The sequence below is a fragment of the Acartia tonsa genome, chromosome 3 (genome assembly GCF_053477335.1).
Source record: "Acartia tonsa isolate MP-2025a chromosome 3, ASM5347733v1, whole genome shotgun sequence".
In the NCBI taxonomy this organism is placed as follows: Eukaryota; Metazoa; Arthropoda; class Copepoda; order Calanoida; family Acartiidae; genus Acartia; species Acartia tonsa.
The window spans coordinates 50856053-50868063 of record NC_137262.1 but is presented as its reverse complement, the minus strand read 5'-3'; the positions used below and the strand labels follow the sequence as shown (position 1 = coordinate 50868063).

General features: G+C 34.5%; 2 protein-coding genes across 3 annotated transcripts in view; one reads left to right on the top strand and one right to left on the bottom strand.

Annotated features, from left to right (window-relative positions):
* LOC145314519 (uncharacterized) overlaps nt 1–11833 on the top strand; it is a 101679-nt gene extending 89846 nt beyond the window's left edge. The window contains exons 17-19 of the mRNA XM_080154454.1: nt 9379–9502; nt 10857–10981; nt 11357–11833. Of these exons, the coding sequence (XP_080010580.1) occupies nt 9379–9502; nt 10857–10981; nt 11357–11566 (459 nt within the window). The 3' untranslated portion in view covers nt 11567–11833. The remainder of the gene's footprint in view (nt 1–9378; nt 9503–10856; nt 10982–11356) is intronic.
* LOC145314518 (piwi-like protein Ago3) overlaps nt 1–12011 on the bottom strand; it is a 366650-nt gene that overhangs the window by 132180 nt on the left and 222459 nt on the right. The window lies entirely within an intron of this gene.

Here is a 12011-nt window from a genome sequence, read left to right as displayed (position 1 = left end):
ATATCATTTTTAATTGTAAAGCAATACAGGGATAAAGGGTTATAAAATAGAGTTATACCCAGAGGGATAGTTGTACAAAAAAAGCAAATAATAGAATAAACCATCATTTTCTTACATAAAGAATATTTACTCAAGTATAGTTTGTAAATTAATATTTTTTGTCAATAAACTTGTGTTATGATACTAACTAAAATCTTTCTTGAATTAATCTACCTTTCTCTTTATCTCATATTGCTAAGCTGGGTTCGGTATGGTGCAGATTTGTATAAAACACTGGCTTAGGTCTTCATTTTTCTCACAACTTTTAATTGCTCCTAACCGCAAATATTCTTAATTCAACAACAGTATACAATTAGAGTCAGTGGAGCTTATGAATGTAAATATGATATTATAGATAGAATAATCTAAACCTCCATTAAGAAATTGTATATGTATCATTTATGTTAGATTTTGAAAGATATTGAATGGTAGAATGCTTTTGTATATTGAACATAAAAGAATCTAGAGTAGATCCAGGGATGAGGGAACAGGATTCGGGCAAACAAAATGAGTGATCTAAATCAATCAAACATAATCCTTTTCTTAGTTTTCTCCAGGGATAAGGGATGGGAAACGTAGGAAAATATTATTTCAGGCCTATTTCAAGCCTAGGCCTAATAAACCAGTTTTGGGATGACGCAGTGGTTCGTCCTAAACGCTAATAAAAAAGCTGTGTGTGTGTGTGTGTAGATAAAGTATAGAATCAAATTCAGGTAGCTAGTTTAAAGTAAAAAACATAACTTTTTATAAACCTATATATTAATGGCTTTTGTTAAAATGAAGTTTTTACTCTCCCAAAATTTTTCATTTTTTACTTTGGTAATTTGAACTGTCAGAAAGCTATCGTTGGGTTTCCTGCAGACAGATTTTAGTTTGTATTATTTGCATTTTTATTTATGAGTAAAAATTTTATTTGAAAATTTCATTGCTAATTAAAATTCAAAATGAATAAATGAATATGCACTTGGGTAACATTCTATCAAGTTCTTTGGATACTATAATGTAATGATATATCTGTATTCTGTACTGTGTTGTATTGTACAAAAATTAGGGTTAAGGTGTTGTATCAATTCCGTACTAAATTTTTAAAATTCAAAATACAACATCTAATTTATAAACTACCAAATGAAAATTCGTAGCTACCTTCTTTCCAAAAAAATAATCCCGTTATTTTTGTTTTTTCTATATGGCCCTTTTTTAATGTTTAACTCTAAGCAGATTTAATAATTAAACTAATGTGATCTAACACCATTTATATTTATTTTTTCGTAGCAGACGAAATCATTATTTTTTCTAGAATTGTCTGCTTCTAAAATTTCCGCCATCTGTGATTTGGGCTTGTTTTGTATCAACCAATCACCAATTGGCGCCGCCAATTGGTGATTGGTTGATACAAAACAAGCCCAAATCACAGAACACTATTGGTTTAGAGCGGTAGCCAATATGAGCCGTCCGCCAGTAAGGTCATTAAATTAGGCAAATGGTAAAAGTTGCATGATCCCTTTCAAAACCAGGCCAAGACCTAATTTATGGCCAGGTTTCCTATCCCTTATCCCTGGTTTTCTCATCCTAAACCAAGTTTACGCTTACGCATATTTTCTGAATTGTTAAAATTTCGAATTGAATTAATATAAAAGGATGAATGTAATTAGTTTTTTATTATACAAACTATAAATTTCTTCACTTTGAGGCTCACTATACGGTCTAGAAGCTGTAGTAAAGTAGATGGGTGTAAAATGCAAATGAAAACATTACAGGTTAACGAACCTCGCTTTCATATCGGCTTGACTTTCATGGGCTATACTGGTATTAAACCTACATATGATATTTGTTTGGGTATGTATTTCTTGTATTCCCTGGCAAGTTCGAACCCATTAATCCCTGTTTCCTTACACCAGAATTCCCCTGAGAATGAGTGTGTTACGCGGCATTCCTAACTATCTCCGCGCGGCGCGTGGCTTGTAAACGAACAAAAGAGACGCGCACTTTTCCTTTGATAAGTCCCACGTGAGGAGCTACGTGAATGAAAATAATGTATTGCTTGAATATACATGCGCTCTGATGTGTGGAATATCTCAAATAAGCCTTCCTGCTTAGTTTGACATCATATGTGGTAAGAATTTATCTTTAATTCTTGAAAATAAGCGTAGAATGGTACAAATTTATGAAGAAATTTAAATCATTAATTTTTCAATAAATAGACCATTTAACTGCTAAGTTTTGACATACGAATATTTTCCTTTATATTGTTGATCATTTTATTCTAAAATTATCAATTTCTGATGCGATTTAAGATGTTTCGTGCCAATTTAAAGTTTTTTAGAAAATTCATATTTTTTATTAAATTGAAATCACGCAACCTCGATGTCACAAAAATAATAACCATTAATTTTATGTAATTAATTCTTATATTTTTGTTTTAGACTCACTGTTTTCATGGTAATAAATACACATTCGTAAACTTCACTATGTTGGTCATTCGGAGGGCTTCGAGATAAGATTTCGAGAACGGCTAGGCATTGCGTTCCGAAACAATGAAAACAAGACAGAACAGATGCAGCTAAGAAGAATCTGTGAAGTTTTGTGAATGTGTTGGTTGTGATACCTTAACACACATTATTATAGTCGTAATCAGTACAGTTAACTTTAGTGACAATCATGGGTCCTAAAAAGAATAAAGGTGAACAATTGAGTAAGCGGCTGCGTCCAGCCGTTGATGCCCTAACCAGTGAGCTAAGTAGAGTGATGAAGTTGGTCAGTGATACTTCAGAACTTAATGTTAGACATCTCACTAAGGAGTCAATCCTTGTCCACGACAAGTTCGAAACGTTCGACAGCATCATGGGCGGTTTTAGCAAGCTTGGTTTGAGAATCCAAGAGCTTGATGAGTTTAGTGACATTTATTCTGATATAGTTACTGTGCAAAAAGACTATAGTGCCTTGAAAGATGCTCTTGATGCTATAGAAGAGCTTAGTGACATTCAAAGTGTTGTTGATGTAGTTGGTGATAATTTGCCTAACCATCAGGCTGAACTATATGATCGATGCTTGAAGATTGTGAAAGTTATTAAAGGGCCATATTTTCCCTTGCCTGATTCAATTATAAACACTTTGTCTGCATTGATGAAAAAATTGGCTGAGGTTAAGCTTGAACCTGTGAAGCCACCCATGACGACGGCGGGTGCCTCGACAGCATCGCCATTTGTGTCACCGTTTGGCACACCACAGTTCGCCGCCGGTTCTATGTTCACGCCAGGATATATGAATCGTGTCGACGAACGTTTACTTCCCTCCTTTGACGGCCAGGAAGCAGCTTACGTAAGTTTCAAAGACAATTTTAAAAAGCTTACTGTAGGACAGGACCCGTCATATTTACAGTTATTGTTGAGCAGTGAGAAGGTCTGTAAAAATAAAGAGCTGAGACTTCAATTGATTCAAATTCAATCGCATGAATCTCAGTGGGCTTACCTTGACGCGCGTTTCAAGTCTAAAACACGTCAAATGCTCTGCCTTTTCAACCAATGGGAGAAGAAGTCTAAACCGTCGGACTCCAACCAGATTGTGACTGTGTTAGCAGAGTTTGGTGGTGCAGTTAGCCAGCTGGAGCAGCTGACTAAAGATGATGAAGAAGATGAGGTTACCACAAGCCAGTGGTTGACCGTGATACTTCTGGAGATGTTATCCAAGAAGTTGCCCCGAGATTTTCAAGATAAGCTCAATTTGGCATTGGGCTCAATGGACGTCCCAAATTTGCCAAAGTTGATGCAGATTATAGAGGAACAGAGGGGCGCTATTTTAATGCGGTGTTCGACTGATATGGACACCCCCTCTAAGAAGAAGGGTAATCCTGCGACAGCAGCTACCGCCGTAGGTAAACCTGGTAAATCTAAGATGAAGCAGTCATGTTTTGTTAATGGCTGTGATGACATGCACTTACTTTACAAGTGCCCAAAATTTCATGACCTGTCAGTGCCAGACAGGAAGAGTGTTGTGGAGAGTGCTGGATGCTGTTTGCTTTGTTTGCAGAAAGGGCATAAATCTGTGGATTGCCCGAAGGCAGATGTAATAGGCGGATGCAAAGTGGATAATTGTGGTATGACCCATAACAACCTTCTCCATGAGAGTGTTGATATGGCTGCCGCCGTCTATGAAGCACATACTTCCCCTGAGGCGAACCTAATGTTAATGTTACAACAATTAGACGTCGTTAATATTAATCGCCAGAAGGTCCCAGTGACCGCCATGTGGGATACTGGTTTAACTACCTCAATGGTAACCCAGTCACTTGTTAATAAACTTCAGTTACCTTTTACTGGACGTTCAGCAAGAATTTCTCTAGCTGACGGTGAAGTTAAATGTCTCCCGACGGTCAAGCTATGTTTAGTTGATCGACACAAGAATTATCACATGTTAGAACCTGTGGTAGTGCCTCTCATTGGTCCAAAAGAGGCGATCTGCTCCATGAATCCTGTGGAGGCAGCTGTTTTGTTTGATATGAAACCTGAAGATTTTACTTTGGTTAATGGGCAGGTGGATTTGCTCATTGGGCACCTCTGCCCGTCGATGTTTCCCTACTCTGAACGCTCAGTAGGTGAAACCATGCTTTACTCCAGCCTGTTTGGATCTGGATATTTTGCTGTTAGTGCTAATGGATTAGCAAAGAGTAGGTATGTTGTCTGCTCAGATTTCGAGTTGGAAAGTGAAGCTATAGGGTTTTTAAAACCAGAAAGCTCAGATGTTCAGCCGCAGCCGACTGTTGGTGCTGCTTGTGATGCTATTATTGAACCTGTTGGTTCTGCTTGTAACGCTGCTGATGAACCTTTTGGTTCTGCTAGTGCTGCAGCCGTTGACAACTTGGCTACGGCGGGTGTTGCCGTGGCTATTACTGATAATGGTGTTAGTTGTGCTGCAGTTATTCCTGATGATATTGGTGACGATACTGTGGCCGTTGATGACATTGTTACGGCGGGTGTTGAGCCGCTAAATGATTCGGTTCCAGCCGGACAAGAGCCGACGGGAGTTTCGGTTCCGGCTGGACAAGAGCCGATCAGAGTTTCGGTTCCAGCTGGACAAGAGCCGACGGGAGTTTCGGTTCCAGCTGGGCAAGAGCCGATAAGAGTTTCGGTTCCGGCCGGACAAAAGCCGGTAGATGATTCTAAGTTTTATGACAGCCACACTTGGCTGCTGCCAACCTTGCCGCCCGACACAGGGTAAGAGGCCTGCAAATGGCGGGTGGAAATATGGCGGGTGTTGCCGCCAGAAAGTCATTGAAAATTTTCAAACCACACATATCTAATCTACAACATAAACTATTTATGTGAAAATGATCTTTAAAGAAAAAATATTACAAGTTATATGTTGAGCTTGTGAAAGGAACCTAAATTGGTTCTGTAAAGAATAAGTATTCATTATTCAACTAATTTTATTGTTCATACCTAAGCACAAAAATTCTACAAAACTGTTTAGACTTTTAAAGCAGATTTTAAAAGATTTTGTTTCTTTAAGTATGATTTTGAAAAGCAAAAGTTCGTGTATATTAACTACCAAATGATTTTTGCAGAATTTAAAATACCTCGAAAAGTATTTTTTTATGGTTCACGTTTACTAAAAAATGTTATTTCTCAGATTCTCATATGAAATAATGCATTAAAGTAAAGAACACAACATGTAATATTATTATGATAATGTTTAAAATATTCTTCATTATTATTTTAAAAGATTATCGCAAAAAATCAAGATATTTGTTTAAATTTGTAAGCAAATCAAAGATTTTCTTTCATTCCGGAGGCAGAGATTCTTAACAATTCATGTTCAAAAGTTTTTCTTTCACTCCGGAAGCTGGGATTCCTGTTAATCCACGCGTAAAGATTTTTTTTCATTCCGAGAGCAGAGATTCGTAGTAATATACGTACCTAGCGATTTCGGACAATTTTAAACCTTGAGAAAATACTTTAGCAATTATTTTCCTAGGTACATATATTTTCGTTCATGTTTAAGCATTTATAATAATGAACACGATGTATGATATTATTAAAATATTGATTAATATTTTATCTGAATGTCACAGAATTAATTTAAGATAAACTATGCATATTTTAAATTAACTCTACCTTCATTTTTATCGCATATATAAAAATTGAAGCAGTATTTTTTTTAAAAAGGAAATGGGTAATTTTGTCATTTCTTAAGATTTATAAGTAACGCAATTTTTGATACAATTTCGTTTAAACTTTCAAATCGATGCAAGATTTTTTCATTTGAAATGCAAACTTAAGTTTTTTATACGTTTTCGCAAGTTTTTTCAATGATTTAAGTCTTTCCGGGACCAGGGATTTTTTTCGCGGAAAATTTCCTAGGTACCTACGCAGATATAAACATTTTTATCCTTGTTGGATTGAAATTTGATATGATAAGAAATTAAGAAAATGAGATTTTTACATCATTTAAATATTTCTTTATGATTTATTACAATCACATAAATAATTTAATATTACATGCATATTAAATTTATTACTATTTACCTTTGAACTGATGTACCTAAAGAAAAAATGTAGATTTTTTTCGCCGATGAATTAAGTAGATTCTTTGATATTCGCAGAATTAAGCTTAATAAGACCGCTTTACGGCGTACCTTAGCTCTGTTTCCTCGGCCAGGCATGCCGCAAAACGGCAAAACTAAAGCATAAGATAATTGTTTTTTAATTTCGATTGCTTTGATTGATGATTTTAAAAGTTTCTTTGAATTATTTCATGATTCTTTTTATTTAATTTGATTTAAACATCACTAATTATGTTTATTTTCAGTTGATGCAGCCCTGCGCCAGAAATCCTGTTGGAAATTATGCAGTATCAAAAGTTGTGATGGAAAGACATAACGTCCGACAGGATAACTGGAACATGGCATTATTAATATTTGATGGATTTGTTAGTTTGTATCTTGAGGGATTCATTCTGACTGAGGCCCCAGATTGCCTTAATTATGACTGTTTGAATATGTATAAGTTGCTTTCTTCTTAAAACAGAGAGAAATTGCAAATTCAGCATTTAGAGAAGTTCTTTTCTTATATTGAGCTTTTGTTTTATTTTGGTAAATTTAATTTGCGTATTTCAATTGCAATTTTAATTTTACGCAATTTTGATTCACGAAGATTTAAAATTATGAAATTTTAATTTTCCGAAGTTTGATGATTTTTTTTACAGTCATATTTTATTTAGATTTAAGTATCTATTTTATTAAAACATGTTTAGATTTAAGGATCTTACTTATCTTATCTGAAAAATGTTTAGATGTAAGCAAGTATTTTTCCGTCGGAGAAAAATTCTAATTATTGAGAAGTTTTTTATGCAATTTTACTTTTCTTTTCTAGCAAAAAGATTTAGTAGAAAAAATGTCATTATTTAATCTTTCTTTCTTTTGATGAAAAAAGTTTGAGTTGATTATTTAATTATTGATGCGATTTTTAGTTTAAAAATCATTTACCTATTTTATTATGTAGGTACCTAATTGAAGTTTAGGTACTAATGATTATTAATTCATGTATTCGCAATTACATGGTCTGTAATTCTAATTTTATTTGAGATTATGAGGCCATGATATAATGAGATGTGTGAGTGGTAAATGTGCAATTCATGAATGTTGAATGCTTTTCCCATTCCTTATTCCTATCCTTATGTGGTAGTGGAGTCGGTTTGAGTTATTGTGGTATTCGTAAGTTACCATAACCAATTTTAGGCCTTATGGCCATGACATTTTAAACTCTTGTGGTTTATGTGTTGTGAGATTGTGATTTCGTGGACACTGTCTGCACGCATATTGCAAAGATGAGGTATTGTGTTCGATTCCCAGTGAATAGACGGGTGTGTTTCGGTATGTATTTCTTGTATTCCCTGGCAAGTTCGAACCCATTAATCCCTGTTTCCTTACACCAGAATTCCCCTGAGAATGAGTGTGTTACGCGGCATTCCTAACTATCTCCGCGCGGCGCGTGGCTTGTAAACGAACAAAAGAGACGCGCACTTTTCCTTTGATAAGTCCCACGTGAGGAGCTACGTGAATGAAAATAATGTATTGCTTGAATATACATGCGCTCTGATGTGTGGAATATCTCAAATAAGCCTTCCTGCTTAGTTTGACATCATATGTGGTAAGAATTTATCTTTAATTCTTGAAAATAAGCGTAGAATGGTACAAATTTATGAAGAAATTTAAATCATTAATTTTTCAATAAATAGACCATTTACCTGCTAAGTTTTGACATACGAATATTTTCCTTTATATTGTTGATCATTTTATTCTAAAATTATCAATTTCTGATGCGATTTAAGATGTTTCGTGCCAATTTAAAGTTTTTTAGAAAATTCATATTTTTTATTAAATTGAAATCACGCAACCTCGATGTCACAAAAATAATAACCATTAATTTTATGTAATTAATTCTTATATTTTTGTTTTAGACTCACTGTTTTCATGGTAATAAATACACATTCGTAAACTTCACTATGTTGGTCATTCGGAGGGCTTCGAGATAAGATTTCGAGAACGGCTAGGCATTGCGTTCCGAAACAATATTATACAATTAGAGTTTTACATACACTACTGTTGTTCTAATAATTTAATAGTGGGATGTTGTTGTGTTGCTGACTATATGTTGTTGGCGGCGGTTAAACGGTTTCTTTGATTTGTTGCCTTAATTATGATTTATACATTAATTTGTTATTTAATTTTAACAGTTGCAGCATTTTAAGTTAATTGTTAAATTGCCGTCATATATTTTCTTTAAAAAATTTGCAAAAATTTATCTTTGGTTTGAAATGACATTTATAATCTTTAATTTTAGCCTTAATTGTACTATTTGTAAATTAATGATTTTTCTTGGTTACAAAAAGGTTTTTTAATTAATTGATTTTTTAATGCTGTTCCATATTTAAGTCTTTTAATTTATAATTAATATGATACACTGTTCATCTTTATTCTTTTGGGGTAGATTAAGGGACACCTGCCATACTTCCAAAGAGTTATCTCCTGATAAAAAAAATAATTTAACAAATAGCAGAAGTCCTCAGGGAGGGGGGGGGGGGTTCTTGGGCTGTTTATTATACTAGTCCCCAAAGTTTTTTAAAAAAACGTTTTATTATTCTTTGTTTTATCAACTTTTTGGACTTTTATTTAGTTTTGATAGGTTGGTTTATTTTAGTCTTAAATTGTGTTAACCACTAATTGTAATCTACACAAAGGTAGATTTGTATCTTATCATTGGGGATGTAGATTAATTTATCCGCTTTTGTCTTATAGGCAACATGAGAACAGCTACTATAATAACTCCTAATTCAACATTTCAGGATTCCTTTGATTCTGGGGAGGGCGGAACCACAACTGGTGATGAGGGGGGAAGCTCAAGTGGGGGAGGTGGCCTGGCCTCCGCCCTTCAATCTGAAATCAGACGGAGGGCTGAAAAGAACGCAGGTAGGTTATATTTGTAATTTTTCTTTACTTAAAACAGTTACAGCATGCTACATTCAAATAAAACACGAAAAATGTTTAAATGCACTAAGTTAAACGGAGAATCAATAAAATACCCAGTATTGATAATTTATAAAACTTTTGAAATGTACATGATTACATTGTTTAAAATGCAAATAACAAGAATGACAGCATCTAGTGCAGCAAAACTTACGAATCAACTGTTTATGGGCTAATTTGCAAGGGGGGGGGGGGGAGTTTTGACACATTTGCGTAAACCTAGCACCTAGGCTTTATCTTTTTTATTTATTTTTACCTGTACAGAGACCACCTGGAGGCCTGCAGCTCCGGAACCTGGAGGTCTATCCAAAAAATCTTAAAACTTCGTGAAATTCATCATATAAGAATGATTTTATCTCTAATAACCTATCCTCTCAGTCCAAAGATAAAGCCTAGGTGCCAGGTTTACGCAAATATATCAAAACTTCCCCCCCCCCTTGTTTAGTAGCTACTCTTATTTTAATATTTCCATTTAAAATAAAGCACATTATATAAAAAATCCCCAGAAATATGAGCAGGTACAAAGATAAAAAATATTTACAGTTTATTGTGTTACAATTTCTTTAAAAATTGCATGAATTGAATTGGGCAATTAGTCATTTTAGTTTACAAGTATAGAGAAGCTTTGCTCTTAAATATAATTTGTTTGAATTGATTTCTCGAAAATGTATAAGATTGCAGCGTGGCATATCATGCTTATTTGTAAAGACCTGTCAAATTTGATTTGATTACTTTATTATTTAATATTTAGGGGTAAATATTGTCCCTTTATTATAGATAAGACTTGAGGGGTCTAGAACTAACGTTATGGGTCATTTACAGTAATACACATAAGACAACAAACCCTTTGATCACATCTGACATGATGTCAGAAATAATTCTGGGGTATAGTCCCTTTAGTGGCAAAGCCTCTTAAGAGGCATTTCGTCGACGTATTTTCACAGTAGCTTTTGATAGGTTATTTTAGGTTAGGTTAGGTGATTGCTCCGCATGGTTAGAGGGGCTAGAAAAAGGGGAAACGCTACTGTAAAAACACGACGAAAAGGACTATACCCGAATTTTGTTAGCTCCTTTTTAAATGCTGAGACTAAAGCCTGAAACATTTTAGGTTCATGTATTGTCTATGCATGATAACTTCTATTATTTTTTTTTTCATACGAAAGGTCAAGTCATAAATAAGATATCCCTTTATACAATTAGAATATTACCTATCAAAGAGAAATTATATTCACCCTGAAAACTAACAGAAAATGTTACATAAGCATAATTTTTTCTGCAATGCTAATTGATTTTGAAGGTGTGGGAACTGCGACGAAGGGGATATTGAAGAAAAGTGATTCAAATAGTTTGGTGAAGAGCCCGAGTCCTGCCATGAAGGAACATACCAACAAACATGATCTGCTCATAGCAGAGTTTAAACAGGTGTCGTAATTAGATTCGATTAGTAAAAAAAAATTCTGTATAATTATAGTCCGTTGCAACGCCTCTTAATGGGTGATTCGTCGTATTTTCAAAATTGCTTTTAATAGGTTATTTTAGGTTATATTGGGTTAGATGATTGCCCCGCAGGGTTAGGCAATTGACCCCGCAGAGTTGGAGCATTTGGGGGTTAGGTTACATTAAAATTAGATTGTACCCAGACTTTTTTACCTATAATTTCAATCTGCAAAAGAGACAGGTAAATTTGGTTTACATAATTGCTTTTCAATTGCTATGTGTATTACGTTTGATTGAAACAGAACTTTCTTCTGTCATTATCATACAGTTAAAAATTTAAACTAAAATATATTCTTTCAGGCCCACATGAGAAAACGGCAAGTAGGGGAGGAGCATAAAACACCAACACCCCATACTCCCTCCCCGCTATCTCTACGAACAGAAACGTCCACCCCAACCCACAGCCAGGCGGAGACTGAACCGAGCCTGGCGAAGCCCAAAGCTCCGCCCCCTCCGCCTCCAATGAAGACGTCAACCCTGCAGGCACTTCAATCAAATTGTGGCTTATAAAACAAAAAAAATATAATTCAATTTGAAATATTTATTTTATTTATATTGAAATTATAATAGTTTATTTGGAAAAAAAATTTTATGCATGAATATTAAATCTTTTCTGAAAAGAAAAATAACTCCATACAAATTATGGTTATAATCTATATATTTACTAGTTGCTTTGCCGCTAACCTCTAAGGTAGGGCAAAGGAGGTCAGGAAGATAGCCTAGAATTACCAAAATCCGACCAGTAGATTTTGAGATCTTCAGTTTAGGAGATATAGAGTTTTTTTTACAATACATGGAAGAAAGTAGGTTAAAACAAGAATTATCATTTACATTTAGATAACTAGACATTTTGTAATCTAATTTAGTCAACTAGTGGCTACGTCTCTAGAGGACTCTAGGGACACATTTTTCGGGGGGGGGGTAAATTTTTATTTTGAGTGTGAATAAACTTTAG